General features: G+C 45.6%; 1 protein-coding gene across 6 annotated transcripts in view; it reads right to left on the minus strand.

Moving 5' to 3' along the window:
* Nucleotides 1-18726, minus strand: part of Camk1d (calcium/calmodulin-dependent protein kinase ID) — a 421404-nt gene that overhangs the window by 374433 nt on the left and 28245 nt on the right. The window contains exon 1 of one of the 6 annotated variants that reach the window (NM_001290376.1): nucleotides 8025-8157. The exons of the other annotated variants lie outside the window; for them this stretch is intronic. Coding sequence (NP_001277305.1) covers nucleotides 8025-8092 — 68 coding nt within the window. The 5' untranslated portion in view covers nucleotides 8093-8157. Of the gene's footprint in view, nucleotides 1-8024; nucleotides 8158-18726 lie in introns of those variants that run through there. 6 annotated transcript variants of the gene reach the window in all.

Raw genomic sequence — 18726 nt, forward strand, 5'->3', positions numbered from 1 at the left:
TCACTATAATCCTAGCACCTCGAAGCCTGTGGCAGGAAGACTGCAAGTTTGAGGCCAGCCTGGGCTACAGAGTCTAGACCAGCCTGGGCTACATAGTGAGACCCTGTCAAGGAAGGGCCTGCCATAGCATCACTCCAGCTCCACTTCTGTATTTACTTAGACACAGTTTCTTTACCCTCAGAGTGATGAATATTCATCATTATGGACAGGACTAGGGGAGGGTGAGTGGAAAGGCTCCACCGCTTTACCAGAAACAACTTCTGCATTCTACTGTTACGGTACATACAAAGCATCTACTTGTACACAAGTGTGTGATAACAATCATTAGCTTAGTACTGAAGTAACTATATACATAGATTTTTAAATATTTATATTTAGACCCTTACTGATACAGAAATCTAATTTAAACATTATGTACATACTTTTGCAGGAATACATATGGTATTCCAGGATAAAATTCCTTAGGAATAGAATATTAGCTGAAAGGGGGAGGGGAAGAACTTATTATTTTAAGCTGATTCTAGTACTTTTTAATGATAATGACAGGTATCAAATGTCTATGGCATTTACATTCCATTTAACTGGTTACAGTTAAAATAATCATGATACTGTTCCATTTGAAGACATTGATATTTACAATAAGAAAGTGATATCCTTTATTTACCATGCTTAAGTTATGATAAAAAATATTCATCTGTCCACAGAGAAGCTGTGAGGGCTGGTGGCTTCGTGGAATTAGTTAGGAACGACTGAGAGACAGAAGATGAGAAGAAAGGCCACCCTTGGTTCCAGCACGTTTCCGGCCTTAAGATATTCCTAGAGAAGGGAGACATCTAAATTTCCTCTTTAGAATTAAGCTTTTCATACATTGGTCTTAAAAAACTTCTAGGCATGGGGCTGGAGAGATGGCTCAGCGGTTAAGAGCACTGACTGTTCTTCCGAAGGTCCTGAGTTCAAATCCCAGCAACCACATGGTGGCTCAGAACCATCTGTAATGAGATCCGATGTCCTCTTCTGGGGTGTCCGAAGACAGCTACAGTGTACTTACATATCATAAATAAATAAATCTTAAAAAAAAAAAAAACTCCTAGGCAGAGTTTAGGCCACACAAAACAGAGCTGTTAGCCAACACCTTTCTTTGACTTTGCCTCTAAACAACACTCAACTTCCTGTGTCAACTTTTCCATGGACTTAAAAGTGAATCTGCTCACTCAGGAAGGGCTCCCTGTGGAGCACGCTCCCTGTTCTGAAAGACTACATTGCGCAGACTCAGATTGATTGGCAGGCAAATGTTTGCAATGCATTGGGCTAAATTCTACACTAGGCAGCCCAGGCAGTGGCCACAAGGTCTTTGCTTATGTTAAATTAGAAATAATGGTTTTAACTGCAAAGAGAACTTAGAGCTAGAAGAAACAATGTTGGTGATTCGTCACGGATCTCTTAGGACACCCAAGCTGAGTCAAGGCCGTGGCTATCCTAGGATGCCTGAGAGGCACAGATGCACACAGTAAGATTAAATCCCGCCCCTCCTCATTTTCAGTTTTTGTGTTAAAAACAGGCACATGATGGAAATAAACCATTAAGACAAGATCCAAAAATAAGTTTAACTGGTTACCAAAACTCATATACAAAGTTCTCATTCTAATCACTTCTGTAAACAGCTGAAAGGTACGGACACCAAACCTCGGCTTGTGGAGCGCAATCAACTTAATCGGCTTCTTTGAAAGATTAATTTAAGTGAAGATTACCGATGGCTGCAGATGACACGGGTCCAATCGCGCAGCCCAGTTGAGATGAAGGAAAAATTGCGAAATCATACAAACACAGCTGCAGGCCAAACATGGAGATGGGGGGGGGGGGGGACCTCCTTCCTGGGTCCGAAACACAACTCTAAAGGACAGTGCTAAAGTCGAAACCGAAATGTCAGGAACAGCATGTGAAGGCTCAGGTACCCCAGGCTGGGACCTGCCCGTGGTCAGGACAGCAGGGGTCATGTGACCTGCCCTAGGGCGCTGCAGCTGTTTGGACAGAAAGCCCAACCAGCTAGCCAGGAAAAGGACAATCAACTGCTGTTGATCCTACCTCAAACCAGATTCTAAGTGCTTGTTTAAGCCGTTTCAAGGGCAAGTTCTGCTAAGTCCCAGACAGGAAGCATAAATAAGATGAAACTGGAAAAGAGATCAAATATGGTCTCCACAGACCTAAAAGGAAAACGTTCTACCCACAACATGCAATAAGGAGGTTAATTTGAAGACCCTTCTGGAAGTTGTGGCGGGGGGAGTCAGGGGTCAGTACCTGGACGTGTTATCATTGAGAATGGAAGAAGGTTAAACCCTCAACAGCACTTACCAGAGGCGCAGCTCAGAGACCAAACCAACTCCATCTTGGGTTCAGAGTCCAACTTGGAGAACCTGAGCTAAGGCTGAACCAACAAGCCTGCACCTCCAAGTCGCTCCCTAGCAACCACCAATCAGGAGGAAAGCAGCAGTTACGTTTATGGCTCGGCTCCTCGCACCAGCCAATTATTTTAAAGGAAAACAAAATTCTGTAACAGCCCCCACTCAGATGTGTGCCAGGCTGGAGTCCCCCTTGCTCGTTTGCTTACCTCTATAAATGCTCACTAGAAACTGGGCCTTATCCTCCCGCAGCTGGAGCGGGGATAGAAAAGACCCTAGCGTGACCGCAGCAGAATCAGCTCCACAGTGGCCTTTGGGGTCACAAACGCCTAATGGGCACTGCACAGCAATATGGGCCACAGTTCTCAGAGGTTTTAACTCTCCAGGAGGAGGCAGAAGATGGCATAGCAAGGAAGAGGGTTTGGGGTTACCCAACTCTAGTCATGCAGCCACAATTATGCTGTTATTATTTGGATGCAAAATGTCTGCCTGGAGGATAAGGAGGCCAGAGAGAGCATGGAAGATGTCTGCATCCTACACTTCCCCTCCCCCATGTATCTTTCCTATTTGCTTGTTCTGAATGTGTAAACCAGTAGGGAGCAAAGTATTTGCCTGAGTTTTGTGAATCATCACAGCAAACGCTCCAAACTGAGAGGAGGCAGAAGAGAAGCCTGGATTTCCAGCCTGTGGGTCAGAAGCACCGTTCTTCCCTGGGACTCGTAACTGGAACAATCTTAAGAGCCCCTCGCCTGTAGGGTCTGTAGTAATGTAACACAGTGGTGTAAAGAAATCCCCATGGCATGCAGCTGGTGTCTGGGGGAATGAGAACTGTTGATTGTAAGGGAAACCCATACACATTTCACCTAAGAAGTGTGGAGTGTGAAATGTTCAGCTCTGCCTCTCTCTCCCTCTGGTTCTGTACACCCATCAAGCCTGCAATGTTGTTAAGGCCTGCAGTGTCTGTCCTAACCATTATCCTCCCATGCAAGCTAAACTCCACAGGCCTCTACCAAGTCTCCCTCATCAGCCCAGATAGAGAGATAGTCTCTACTTTCCACCTTGTACAGTGTTGACCTCTACTTACTGAAGGTCAAGAGGACTCTTCTCAGCTAGGTAGTAGTGGTGGCACAGGCCTTTAATCCCAGCACTCAGGAGGCAGAGGCAGGCCAATCTCTATGAGTTCAAGGCCAGCCTGGTCTACAGAGTTACAGCTACAGAAAGAGACCCTATCTCAAAAAAAAAAAAAAAAAAAAAAAACTAAACAAACAAACAAAAATGTCTTCTCAAGAGATGGCCACTGGATTCCAACTGGGCCACTTACCCAAAACTAAAACAAAACTAAAATCTCTTAGCCAGTCTCACTAGGGTCATAAAAATATACAATAAGAACACCTATAAAATGATTACCACTTTAATTTCACTTCACCTATCTTCTGTGCTCATCTTCCAAGTCATATTAGACTTATTTAGGTTTATGAGCATTTTTTCCTACTAACACTGGAAATGCATTGAGTAAAATGTCATTTTCAAAAAGCCTGGCATAATGAATTATGCAGAGAAAGAGCTAACTGAAAATGCATTCCTCAAAAAGGAAATTCTCCTAAAAATTGATCACATGCAAGTAGAGAGAAAAATGGCAGATGCCAGGGATGGGGAAAGAGTCAGGAAAATATGGGTTAAGGATACAAAATTCCCACTGGAAGGCAGACAGCACAGGCATGCGTATACGCACACACTCAAAAAGAAAATTCTACCACAAGCTGTTAGAATTCCAAGTGAGCCAGGCCTATTGGTACATTCCTTTAATCCCATCACTTGGGAGGAAAAGGCAGATAATCTCTGATTTCAAGGCCACCCTGGTCTATAGAGAGTTCCAGGACAACCAGAGCTCCATAGAGAAAGAAATTCTGTCCAAAAAACAAAAACAGGAGGAGGGAGAGGAGGAGGAAGAGAAGGAGGAAGAGGAAGAAGGGAAAACATTGTCATCCAAGTGAAATTAAGAGTCACAAGTGAGCAAAATCTCTAGACACCACTTTCCTGGATCCTAAACTGTCAAACTCACAGAGACAGAAGAGTATGGTGGGTTCCAGGTGCTGATGGAAGGGGAAATGGAGACAGAGTCTCTGGGAAGATGATAACGCTCAAGAGAGTGATGGTGGTAATGGTTACACATTGTGAACGGACAGAAAGCCGCTGAGGCAGACATATGAGACGGTGAAGACGATACATTTTTATGATCTACACATATACTGCAATATAAAAGCAGAAGATTTACTCAATGAACACATGGATTGGCTATTTTATAACTACTATCAGAGCTATCTCCAAATCATCTCCCCATTTTAACTTATACTGTGGGTAGTAGCCAGCCCGTACATTGCACATAGAGATCACAGATTGTTCTGGGGGAGGGGGGTTGTTATTCTCAAACTGAAAGAGTCAGTTTCAGTCATCTAGATTTATTTGCTTCGGTGGCTACTACACACTGTGTGAAGGGGAGACCACTCCTCTCAGAGACACCATCAGAAACGACAGGGACATTTTAAAGGGCCTCCTGGCTTCAACCAACCAGGGTGGTTTGTTTTTCTTTAAGAAACATTTGAAGCCATCATCCTGAAGAGGCGTATTTTATTCATGCCACTTTAAGTAGCGACAGGAAAGTATTCAGTGCTGGAAATGGAATGAAAAAAAAAGAAAAAAAAAAAGGTCAGGATATATTTCCAACGGAGTCTGGAAAATTGGCAGAAGGATTAAGAATGTGGAGGCACCCCTGTGGTCCAGCTGGGATGAAATCGCCTTGCTATGGAAACCCTGAGTGCAAGATGAGCGTCTAAAATTGATTGCTTGGGGTATTTTCTCTATATGTGATACCAACAACATTAAAAGCCCTTTAGGAATTCCCAAAGACAGTACTTCGGAACATTCACTTACAAAGCCAGGCCAGCTTAATCAGGAAAAAGTACACCCATAGCTTGTCCCCAGAGCCCCATCCAGCTTAAAGTTAAAATATTTAATTTTACATTGAGAATAACAAGAATCCAGGCCAAAACAAAACAAAACAAAACACCCTGTCTTCAAGGAGAAGTGTCAAGCTTTCCACTACAGCCCCACTGGCCAAAGACTTATGCAAACATCTGCCTTCCTGGGAAAAGCTTGTCCTTAATCTTGACGGGAAACATTTGTATCTCAATATGAGGGTCTAGAGTCAGTAAGTGGTGAGCCTGGAATGAACATTCTCTCTCTCTCTCTCTCTCTCTCTCTCTCTCTCACACACACACACACACACACACACACACACACACACCCCTCATGCACAACTCTTGTATCCATACTCCCTCAATGTTGGGCTCTGGGAATATTAGTCAGTCCTTCATTGATGTCCACTCATTCCAAGGCTGGCCTCAAAGGCAACCACTCAGTAAGTTTCCTGGGATGATATGGGAGCCCATTCGTTTGATTCTCAATTCCCATTCATTTGATTCCAGACTATGTTCAGCCATCTGTATTCACCTACAGGGAACCTGGGGATACTCTGACTGTTCCACTGGAGTGGCTGGACCAGGACAGACCCCTCACTGGACTTGGGCTTCCCTATCCTTGTGAGCCATTTGCTTCTTACCTAAGTTGTTTTTGCTTGCACTGACCTTGACCACTGAACGCTGGTGGCGTGTGCACCCTTCAGAACCTCGAAGTCCATGCTCCTCCCTGCCTGCCCACCCATGCTCCTCCCTGCCTGGCCTGCACTCTTGTTTGGATTTGCTTTGGCGTCATGAACTAGTGCTAGGACCCAGGGAAACATGCCTAACTCGGTCTTGTCCCTGTTTCTCTGCTGCCTGATGAGAAAACAAAGAAATGTACACAACCAGGCCTAGTGGTGCAGGATCATTCCCAGATACTCGGGAGGCTGAATCTGGAAGGTGTAAAGTCCACGGCCTGGGCTGCAGGGATAAAGTAAAGCCCACCCAAGTCAACATACTGAGACCTCATCTCTAAAGGCGAGAGCGACGGCTCAGCAATAATGTCAGATAGGATCCAGGTTCCATCCCCAGCACCTACAATCTGGAAACTCAGAACGGCCTCTGAACTTAGAATTCCAGCTGCGGAGGATCTAACACCCCACCCACCCACCCCGCACACCTCTACAGCCACCGAGATTCACATGTACACACCCCCACAGAGATATACACACACTCACACTTTATCTCTTAGGATTTCTATTGCTACACACTATGACTGCGGCAAATCTTATAAAGGGCAACTTTTAATTAGGAGCTGGCTTACAGTTCAAAGCTTTAGTGCCCTGCCATCATGGTGGGAAGCAAGGGAACTCCCAGGCAGACGTGATGCTGGAGAAGTTGTTAAGGGTTCTACATATGCTTCACAGGCAGCAGGAAGAGATAGTGATAGCGGGCCTGGATTCAACAACTGAAACCTCAAAACTCACCCTAGTGACACCCTTCCTCCAGCACGGCCACACCTCCTAACTGCGCCACTCCCTGAGTCGATGGGGGCCATCTTCATTCAAGAGACCGAGACACAGAGATAGTGGAGACACACACACATACACACACACACACACACACACACACACACACACACACACACACGTGCATGTGCACCCGAGTCCCTTCCAGCTCTTAGAATAACACTTGTGAGAGACATTTCACCCACTCTGAGCGAGAAAGAGACTGAATTACTTCAGGGACCAGCAGACGCTTCAGGCAAAGCAGCATCAGGTGGATGGTGAATCTTCTTCATTGCCTTGAACGGGAATATATCACAGGGTGCCTATGCTTCATATAAAGTCAAAATAGCATTCACATCATTGATTCACATCCCACCACTGGCCACACACATGACTCTAAATGAAAGTACACCCAGGGTCACCTCACCTTACACAGAAGGGGTGGGACACCTCTAGACAGCAGTGACCCATGAGAAGTCACCTTGTTGATGATCAAGGAGAGTGTGCTGAGTTTGCTCTGTCCCTTGACCTAAATCTAGATGCAGGGCATCAAAAGGAAGGAAAGAAAGAAAAACTCCAAAGGCCACAGGTGACTATCAAAGCTATAGGTTCTGATGCCACTTTGTGCTGTCCTCTTCCCCAAAACAGGGGCAGTTCCATAAGATGCTATCTGACAAGGATATGGAGTCAAGCGAGAGAGCGTCTCTTTATAAATAAAACTTTCAAGCCCATGACCATTAACACTCACCCAAAAGAAATGGACCATCGCCAAACGGGAAAGGGCAAGTTACTAAAACTGGCCCTCCAGCCTCCAAGAGGCTCGGCAGAATTCTTGCTGTGAGCAGGAGAAAGGCAGCAAACTCTGGCCACCCTGCCAGCGTGCCATGCCGAGAGACAGGGACACAGTAACTAGGTCACGTTCTCACCCAGGCCTGGATGGAGCCACTTGGCTGCTCCAAGCCAATGTCTCCATGCACCATGGGAAGAATAAACATCTTTCTCACACCCAGCATCTCCCCTTGAAATCTCTACTGTATCAGGATGTCTTTGGACTCCCTGATATCCCAGGGAGCGTCTCCCCAGAGCAGTGAGAAGAGATGTTAGCTTAGATCTCAGTACAGCCCAGGGCTGGTATAGCATGAGCCATATGGGTCACCACCAACCTGTTTCTGGAACCCTTTATCCAGCTCCATCTGAAATTTAAGCAGGACCAAGACACAAACTCCGCCATCCTAGCGTGCAGAATGTTCCAATCTGGAGCTGGCAGAGATCCCTGAAAACCTGCATAATTAGCCCTTTCTCTAGCAGATGCTAATGAGGTCCCACAGACCGCCCATTTTGTGTCCTTTTGCAGATCACCCCACCAGACAGGAAGGACACACCCTGGAGTGCAGTCCTTAGGTAACACGATTTACAAGGACAGCTTGCGTGCCTGCATATTTAATGGCAACGCACTTGGAAATTAAAATCAGAAGCTTTACCTTCATCCAAGGCTCATGGAACAGGTTCCTCTACCCACTGGCTTCTCAGAAACAGCACCAGACGTGGTGAATCACATCCATGCCCGCATCTCATGACTTCCAAAACAGTACGGTGTTTTCTTAGCGTCACAGACAAACGTGGACACCGCCACACAGTTTATCTGGAAATTATCAGCACCTCTATCCTGAGGCAATCACAGAGCTAGCTGTCTGTGGGGCCTCCCAACTAAGCATTTTTTAGCAATTTATTAATTTAAAAGGCATGCTAGATGGGAGGGTTTTTGCTTTGGCTTTTAACCTTTCCAATCGCCAAAGAGGTAATTCTCCCTGTGCCTCTCAACGGCCCCCAACAGTGAGGATAAACAGGCACACTTTAAAAAATGTTTCCTAGTGAAGAAAGAGGCAGGCACGCCAGCAGAGGCCAGGGGTTCTTTTCTCCCTGCTTCCAGCCAGGTTCACTTGACACTGCTGTTTGCAGCCGTAGGATCTAAAACTTTAAGTCTAGGGAGGAAAGCTGAAAGTAAGGAACCTTGTAAGTTTCAAAGATGACTCCAGGAAAATTCTACTAGCAAGGACTTAGTGCTCTTGTCCCAAAGTCTTGCTGAGTAAGTCTTGGAGCAGACACAGTGCATCCTCTGAAGGATTATGTGCTGGGAGCCGGGTCCTCAGCATGGTAACGTAAGAGTGTGTGCGTAAGATGCCTCAGGGTAAGGTGCTCGCCCCACACATGCCTGTAGACCTGAGTCTGATCCCCATATAAAGAAAGGTGTGTTAAGAAAGAACTTCAAAGTCCACTCTGACCTTCACGTGTGTGCCATGACCCAGATAAATAAATAAATCATTAACGGAAATCTAGGAGCCTGCTGAAATGGCGCTCATAATTCAACATGTGAATTTTAAATGTTTTCCCCAAAATGAATTAATGCCTATGGCTAGGCATGACGTCTTTAAGAGGTGAGAATTCCTTGGAGGTCCCGAGACTGCTCTCTCCTGGTTCTGCCCACCTCCTCTGAGCATCCTTCCCTCTCCACTTCCTGCCACTGCAGTGACATCTGCCTTGAGGTGATGTGGCTAAGAGGACCCTTGCCAGCATGGTGCCACTTATAATTTCAGCTTCTATAGCTATGAACTAAATAAATCTGTGTGTGTGTGTGTGTGTGTGTGTGTGTGTGTGTGTTTGTGTGTGTGTGTAAAATCTATGTCTGTATATTTGTGTGTGTGTGTGTGTGTGTGTGTGTGTGTGTCTATGTGTCTGTGTGCCTATCTGTGTGCTATTCAGGTATATGCATATATGGGGAGGTAGGTTACTCCCATATGCATGGGTGTGTGGAGGCCAAAGGCTAATGTCTGGATACTTCTTTTTTAGTCAACCACTTCTCCGTCTATTTATCTTTTTGAGACAAGACCTCTTGCAGAATCTGGCTCTCACTGTTTAGGCTAGGCTGGCTTATCAGTCAGCCCCCAGAATCTTTGCCTCCTAGAACTAGGATTGCAGGCATGTGTGTACACCAACTTTTCACACTGGGTCTTGGGGAATCAAATCAGGCCCTCATTGTGTGCAGCAAGCACCTTAGTCACTGAGCCGACAACACCCCAGCCCCATTAATTTTATTAGTGAATAAACTATTTCAGGATTTACATTCCAGTAGAGGAGAAAGCAGAGTAGAGTGGGAAATGCCTGTTTATCCAAAAATTCTGGAGCTTTAGGGTAAGAGTTCAAGGCCAGCTTAGGCTACAAAGCAAGACTCCCATCTCAAAATGGGGGAGCTATTATTTATTCGATATTTAAGTATATAATATATGTGCTTACATGTGTTGAGTTTCACCAGGCAAGAGGGAATACAGCTACTGCATAGTAGATATGGAGATGTGTAATGCACATGCTTTTGTGTGTGTCTTGAAGCATGGATGATGTCACTACCCCCGAGACTAATAATAAACATAAAATAAAATATGTGAAAATGAAGTCAAAATCTTAGTTAATATCTGATTATCCCAGAAAATTGAGAATGCACAGCATAGCAAGGAGAGAGTTGAAGTCGTCTTCTGTGTCAGCTGCTTGGGATGAGGAGTGTTAATATCATTCACGTGTAAGCCTTCTGTCTTCTCCCTACACAAATGTTCTTTCACAAAATCAGCATCAATCTGATCTCCTATATTCTTTGTCACATTAAGCAGTATCACCAGGGCTGGAGAGATGGTTCAGTGGGTAAGAGCACTGACTGCTCTTCTGGAGGTCCTGAGTTCAAGTCCCAGCAACCACATGGTGGCTCACAACCATCTATAATGGGATCTGATGCCCTCTTCTGGTGTGTCTAAAGCTAGCTACAGTGTATTTACATATAATAAACAAGTAAATCTTTTTTAAAAAAAGAAACAAACAAACCAAGATGACAACAAGCTAATAAACAAAAGTACCTTCAAAAAAAAGAAAAAGAGAAGAAAGCAGTATTACCAATTACCCACGGCCTTATTCTGCATCACAGTTGAAAACTGACGAGAGTCCTGATAGATTGTTGCACCGTGGTTCATAACTTTCCTGTTTCCAACATTCAGCTACCATAAACAGCATGAAGATTCCTTTCTTTTTCCTATGAATGTACGAGTGTATGTATGTGTCTTACATGCTCACATGGGGAGTGCACATGAATATGTCTATGGGTGCATGTGGAGACCAAAAGACAACCTCGAGTATCATTCTCAGAAGGGCTGCCAACCTCCTCCACAAGGTTTTTCATTAGCCTGGAGTTAAGCAGTTTGTCTACCCTGGCTGGAAAACACACCGCAAGGATCTCGTCTCCGCTTCCCCAACATTAAGATTACAAGCAGTGACACCCCTGTCAGGCCGCCATCTTCTTCCCACACATTCTTTGATATCATCTTCATCTTACTCCCTTGAGTCAGGGTCTCTCACTGAACCTGAGGCTAGGCCAGTAGCTGCAAATTGAGACCTTTCTCCTCCTTCTCTTAGAGCTTGGGTGTTTTCTACTTCCTCTGTCTAACGACCATGATTAGAATCTCCCCTACACTGTTGAACAGAGTGGCAAAAGCAGACATTCTTGCCTTATCCCTGATCTTAGAGGGAAGCATTTTTTGCCATGAATAATGAGGTTTGCTCTACAAGTAATTTGCTAGCAGTTTATGTATGTATGCAATGCATTGTATGCCTTGAGGGCTTTTTTGCACATGTATAGATCCACATGGATATGGGTGCACATGTGTGGTTTCGTGTACACAAGTATGCGTATGAAGGCCGGAAGTTGTCCAAAATCATCATTCCTAGTTCTTGCCTTAAGGCAAGAGCACTCAAACACTAAGCTTACCAATACAGGCAGCCACGCTTGCTGGTTTGCTCAGTGGATGTTCTCCCTAGGCTGGAACGACAGGCAGAACCATTATCATAGCACTAGACATTTACCTGCATTTCTGGGGATCCCAACTCCAATCCTCACACCTCACACTTGCCTAGGAAGTCATGAACTTCCTCACACCTCACACTTGCCTAGGAAGTTATGAACTTCGGAGCCATCCCCTCAGCTCCAGATTATATATGCTTGGTTGGTTGGTTGCTTGCTTGCTTGGTGTGTTTTTAGAAACAGGGTCTTACCATCTATTCCTGTCTGGCCTGAACCAGACTGGCTTCCAACTCAGAGGTCCCCCAGCCTCTCTGGCTCCCAGTGCTAGGATTAAAGGTATATACTGTCAAACCCAACCCTGAATCCTCAAATCAACTTGTTTTAAAGGCTTTAGAAGACTATTTCAGTGTGTATGTATTCATAAACCATCCAGAGCATTTCTATTTCCCAATGCACAATGTTTATTTCTCTGACAGAACTTTAACATTTGTTATGCCTGTCAGATAGAAAAAAAAAAAATGACATGGTTAAAAGAAAAAAAAAAATCAAGCACTTGCTAAAGTTTGGGTAGAATTAAAATGGACTTATTTAATAAAAGCCCATGCCTGGGCCTGGTGAAATCTGCATCCACTCATAAATCCCAGCACTGAGCATCATGCTAACGCCATCCCGGCATTTCCCTACACCGCCAGCCATTCGTCTCACAGCTGGAAGGAAACACTTCATTCTGGGCGTGTCCTGAGATTCTGTATCCGTTCTCCTTGCCTGGATGTTCTGTGAGGTCTCATTCTGCTACTCGCCAAAATTAGTTTTACCACAAAAGGCTCTTCATGATGAGATAGATAGATAGATAGATAGATAGATAGAGAGCTATTCTAATAGTAGCTAACTCTGTAAATCCTAAAACAAAGAGGGATTTGATTGTTACCTGATTTGATTATTTAGGCAAATGAAACACTTCAGACAAAAAGCTGTATCTTGGAACCTGGATTATGTAGCTTGATTCCCTGAGTGCATAACTCAAAAGTAGCATCTTGTTCACTGGGACACGTTTAGAAAAGTAAGGAGAACACTGGCTAGACCATAAAAGAAGAGGCATGCGACTGGAGATCACCTCTTCACTGGCTAGGTCCCCCAGGGGTGCTTTAGAGATTAAAGGATGGCTTATTCATGGTGAGTGTGGAACACAGAAGGGGCCCATGAACAATGCTTTAACTAGATCCTAAAAGAAACGGCTCTGCCCATTTAGGCTTCGAGTTTTCAGTCTCTTATGGTCAAGAATCTTCCTAGGCCTTGCTATACAGTGATAGAAAGCTTTACTCGCATACACAAAGCTCTGGGTTCTAGCTTCAGCACTGTAGTAAAAACAAATTAAGTAGCCCTTCTCAATAATATTAGGGAGTTTTAGTTCTAATACGGCAGAGTATCACAGTAAACAGACAACTAGCTGTACTTCCTTTCTAAGTGTTTCCTCCTCACAAGCTCGTGCAAGCTATCTTCAGAGATGTCAGGTTCATACGCATGGAGAAAAAGGCTTCCAAACTTATAAGCATGCAAGAAGAGAAAACCATAACACAGAAGAAAAATTCAGAGGCGGTGACCTGCCTGCTGACATGCGCACCAATTTATACACACACACACACACACACACACACGCACACGCACACGCACACGCACACGCACACACACACACACTTTCTTACAGAGAGAGGAGAGAGGTAGGTATGGATGATCCTGGGGCCTTGTAAATAAACACATGAAGCCAGGGTAGTCTCTGGAGTTTGAATGAGCCGGCCTTCCTTCTTGAGATAAAGAGAGTCGGAGCAGGGCAGTCTGCAGTTCTGTGTTCGTGCCAGTCTTAAGACAGGGAAGAGGACTTCCAGAGTGTTCCCTTTACATCACTGGCTCAGCCTGCCAAGATGCCATATTTGGAGGGAGTTATTCTCTGAGTCCCCGAAGCACGCACCACTGTTATTATAGGATTTAAATAACACAAGCTGGGAAGAACATATAGCCAAGGACTTAGCATGCATTCTAAAACACGGTTTCCACTGATCCATTCCAACTATTACCTGATGCAATACGTCCCCCTTTTCCTTTATGGAATAGCACAGGGAAAAAGCCAACTAACCAAGAGTGTGGTATAATGATAAATACATATTTGGTGACTGTCCCCAATTCCTGGCATAAGGCTCCAAAGCCTGTCATGACGTCCAGAGTGACAGAGATAAGAGGTTTGCTATTTGCATAATTTTTATCTTAATAAAGAGAATGGTGGTCGTGTCCTTTGGTCTGCTACTGAGAGGACTGATGGAGGCTGGGGGCTCCTGAATCGCTTCTCAATGCTGTTGGTTACAAGGAGAAATGGGTACTGAGAGGGTTGGCCCACTCAGCCCTTCCCACGAAGTTGGAGGGTGGGAGAGGTCCTGAATAACAAACAACTCTTCATAAAAAAAAAAAAAAAAAAAAAAAAAAAAAAAACAGAAACAATGAGATTTAGGTTGATCCTGGGTTAGTTAGTATGCACATCTGTGTGACTGCCGGACCTTCTACCCTAAATTCACGGGAACCGAGGCTTCTGCAACCAGACACTTCTGTCTTCACTTTGAGTATCTGCTCATCGACATCCCTTGGCACCGCCTTCAAAATAAACGGGGGTGGGGGTGGGGGGATGTAAGCAAGTACTTCCTTAATTCCAGTAGTCACCACAGCAGATTCTCAAGGCAGGGAAGGGGCTGTAGAAACCCTCCACTTAGCAGCCATCACTCAAGCACAAACACAACCTGGTGCCTCGAACTTGCCCAGAAGTTGGGGCAGCCTTGTGGGACTGCGCCTACCACTGGAGTCCTACAAAACCATGATGAGTTGCCATTAGAAACAAGTTGACACTCGACTGATGTGTGTGGGACAGGAGGATCCACTGGTGTAGGAAAACACCAGGTGTCAAAACATGGTGACAGTATTCAAAACTCAAGTTTTTTTCCTGTTTAAAATATATATATTTGGTTTTGTTTGGTCTTGTTTTTCAAAACAGGACCTCCAACTGTCTATGTAGTTCTGCTCTCCCCCCGCCCCCAATTCACATGGTAATTGGAATCAAAATCAGGGTCTCTAGTGTTTGCCTCAATTCTAGGCAAACACTCTACCAACTAAGCCAGATCCCCAAAGTTTTACTTTAGATTTCCATGCCACCTAAAGGGCCACACCCACAACCTAAAAAATGAGTCCATCAACGGCACTGCCAGAGTCATCAATCTGCCAACGATACAAGGTCCTGGTACCAGCTAATTAGCACGTCTGGAACTACCTAATTACCTAGACAGGAAACTGATCAGGCAACCAAAGGACCTGGAGCCACTTCCAATGCCACACCTGCCCTTTGGAAAACTCTACCTGTGCCATCAATCCAGAGAAGTGCAAGTTGTTTTCTTAGAAAGGCTTGCAAGTACGTTTAAGACAGCATATATTCTCAGCCCTAAAAATTCAATGCATTCAGAGATGCTCCTGTCTAAGGATTAGCATCATCCTGGCAAGCAGAGGTGAAGTCGGGGGCACAGACATTGTCTACTTCATAGAAGTTCTTATAAGAAGACCCAGATACTCACTCTGCAATCACAGCCCAGCCACCTCCTGCAAGTCTCTGGTGTTGAGTTTCACTGGGCTGAGAACTCATTAACAGACAACATCAATAAAGCCAGCATAAAATGTCTACTGTATGCAAAGACAGATTCATATCACACAGGGCTCTCACGTGTCAGCCACCAGAGATCACTAATCAACAACTGAAAATTATGGAGCAGTAATAAAAATTAAAAAAAAAATCAACCCCATGATAATTTAGCAGATAAAGGGCTCCTCCTGTTCTTGGTCTCCAGGAAGAAAAGCAGCCCTCTGGAGCCCAGAGCCAAGAACAATGACAACACAATCATTAGGCACATCAAACAATGCCCACGCCGTGTCATGCTGCTGACAGCACGGGATGGCATGGGTAGAGCATTAAAGCTGGAGCAGGTGTCACCCTAAGAACTTCATGTTTGTTGGCTTATTTCATTCTCCCAACAGCTTGAGATGGTTCACCATGCTCCATCCCTGATTGGGCTATAAATACAGCAGTAGACTGGAAAGAGACGAAAGATAAAGGGTATTTCACTCTGACAAAGGATCTCCTCTGTGAGTTTCTATCTCCTAAAGAAGTTCAGCTCCTTGGAAGGTGGCTCAGGCAGTAAAGGGCTTGCTGGACCTGAGTCCAGCCACCAGCAGCTACATAAAAAGGAGGACATGGTGGGACATGCCTATAACCTAGCACTGGGATGGTGGAGAAAAATGTAGAACTCTGAAGCTTGCTGGCCGGCCAGCCAAGCCTAAACACAAGTTGGACAGCTCCTGAGAAACAAAAACTAAGGCTGACCCTATACATAGTTTCAAATATGCACATACATGTTGGGAGCCGCGCCCACATTCGCCGTTACAAGATGGCGCTGACAGCTGTGTTCTAAGTGGTAAACAAATAATCTGCGCATGTGCCGAGGGTGGTTCTCCACTCCATGTGCTCTGCCTTCCCCGTGACGTCAACTCGGCCGATGGGCTGCAGCCAATCAGGGAGTGACACGTCCTAGGCGAAGGATAATTCTCCTTAATAGGGACGGGGTTTCGTTTTCTCGCTCTCTTGCTTCTTACACTCTTGCTCCTGAAGATGTAAGCAATAAAGTTTTGCCGCAGAAGATTCTGGTTTGCTGTGTTCTTCCTGGCCGGGCGTGAGAACGCGTTTAATAACAATTGGTGCCGAATTCCGGGACGAGAAATTCCGGGACGAGAAAAAACTCGGGACGAGAGTTTACCATCACCGGCACAAGGAAGATCCCTCATTCCAGAACCAGAACTGCGGGTCGCGGTAATAAAGGTTCCCGTAAAGCAGACTGTTAAGAAGGATTCAACTGCATGAATTCAGAACTTTTCAGCTGGGGAACGAGAGTACCAGTGAGTACAGCTTTACGAGGTAAGCCTGGCCTTGAACTTTCTAAGGAAATTCAAGACAGTCTATCAGAAGTAAAGTGGAAAATGTTTGGCCTTGAATTTTTTCTAGTGTTAGAAGCCCTTTTGTTCCTTTTCACATGTTATCAAGTGGTTAAGGCAGGGAGGATTCTAGAGGAAATTCAGGACAAGCTATCAGAAGTAAAGTGGGGAGAGAGAGTAGGAACAAAGAGGAAATATGGTACACAAAATAAGTATACAGGCCTTTCCAAGGGTCTTGAACCCGAGGAAAAGTTAAGGTTAGGTAGGAATACCTGGAGAGAGATTAGAAGAAAAAGAGGAAAAAGGGAAAAGAAGAAAGATCAATTAGCGGAGGTCTCTAGGAAAAGGAGCCTGTGCTCATCGCTGGATGGGCTCGGGGAGCCAGCTCTTGGTAGCTCTGAATCAGATGATGAATTCTCCTCTGAAGAAACAGACTGGGAGGAAGAAGCAGCTCATTATGAGAAAAAAGGGTACCAGCCAGGTAAAGTGCTAGCTAATCAGTTAAGGAAGCCAAAAGCGGCTGGCGAAGGCCAGTTTGCTGATTGGCCTCAGGGCAGTCGGCTTCAAGGTCCGCCCTATGCGGAGCCCCCGCCCTGCGTAGTGCGTCAGCCCTGCGCAGAGAGACAATGCGCAGAGAGGCAGTGCGCAGACTCATTCATTCCCAGAGAGGAACAAAGGAAAATACAACAGGCATTTCCAGTCTTTGAAGGAGCCGAGGGTGGGCGTGTCCACGCTCCGGTAGAATACTTACAGATTAAAGAGCTTGCCGAGTCGGTCCGTAAATATGGAACCAATGCTAATTTTACCTTGGTGCAGTTAGACAGGCTTGCCGGCATGGCACTAACTCCTGCCGACTGGCAAACGGTTGTAAAAGCCGCTCTCCCTAGTATGGGCAAATATATGGAATGGAGAGCTCTTTGGCATGAAACTGCACAAGCGCAGGCCCGAGCAAACGCAGCTGCTTTGACTCCAGAGCAGAGAGATTGGACTTTTGACTTGTTAACGGGTCAGGGAGCTTATTCTGCTGATCAAACAAACTACCATTGGGGAGCTTATGCCCAGATTTCTTCCACGGCTATTAGGGCCTGGAAGGCGCTCTCCCGAGCAGGTGAAACCACTGGGCAGTTAACAAAGATAATCCAGGGACCTCAGGAATCCTTCTCAGATTTTGTGGCCAGAATGACAGAGGCAGCAGAGCGTATTTTTGGAGATTCAGAGCAAGCCGCGCCTCTGGTAGAACAGCTAATCTATGAGCAAGCCACAAAGGAGTGCCGAGCGGCCATAGCCCCAAGAAAGAACAAAGGCTTACAAGACTGGCTCAGGGTCTGTCGAGAGCTTGGGGGACCTCTCAGCAATGCAGGTTTAGCGGCTGCCATCCTTCAATCCCAAAACCGCTCCATGGGCAGAAATAATCAGAGGACATGTTTTAACTGCGGAAAGCCTGGGCATTTTAAGAAAGATTGCAGAGCTCCAGATAAACAGGGAGGGACTCTCACTCTTTGCTCTAAGTGTGGCAAGGGTTATCATAGAGCCGACCAGTGTCGCTCTGTGAGGGATATAAAGGGCAGAATCCTTCCCCCACCTGATAGTCAATCAACTGATGTGCCAAAAAACGGGTCATCGGGCCCTCGGTCCCAGGGCCCTCAAAGATATGGGAACCGGTTTGTCAGGACCCAGGAAGCAGTCAGAGAGGCGACCCAGGAAGACCCACAAGGGTGGACCTGCGTGCCGCCTCCGACTTCCTACTAATGCCTCAAATGAGTATTCAGCCGGTGCCGGTGGAGCCTATACCATCCTTGCCCCCGGGAACCATGGGCCTTATTCTCGGCCGGGGTTCACTCACCTTGCAGGGCTTAGTAGTCCACCCTGGAGTTATGGATTGTCAACATTCCCCTGAAATACAGGTCCTGTGCTCAAGCCCTAAGGGCGTTTTTTCTATTAGTAAAGGAGATAGGATAGCTCAGCTGCTGCTCCTCCCTGATAATACCAGGGAGAAATCTGCAGGACCTGAGATA

The sequence above is a fragment of the Mus musculus genome, chromosome 2, assembly GCF_000001635.26.
Source record: "Mus musculus strain C57BL/6J chromosome 2, GRCm38.p6 C57BL/6J".
Lineage (NCBI taxonomy): Eukaryota > Metazoa > Chordata > Mammalia > Rodentia > Muridae > Mus > Mus musculus.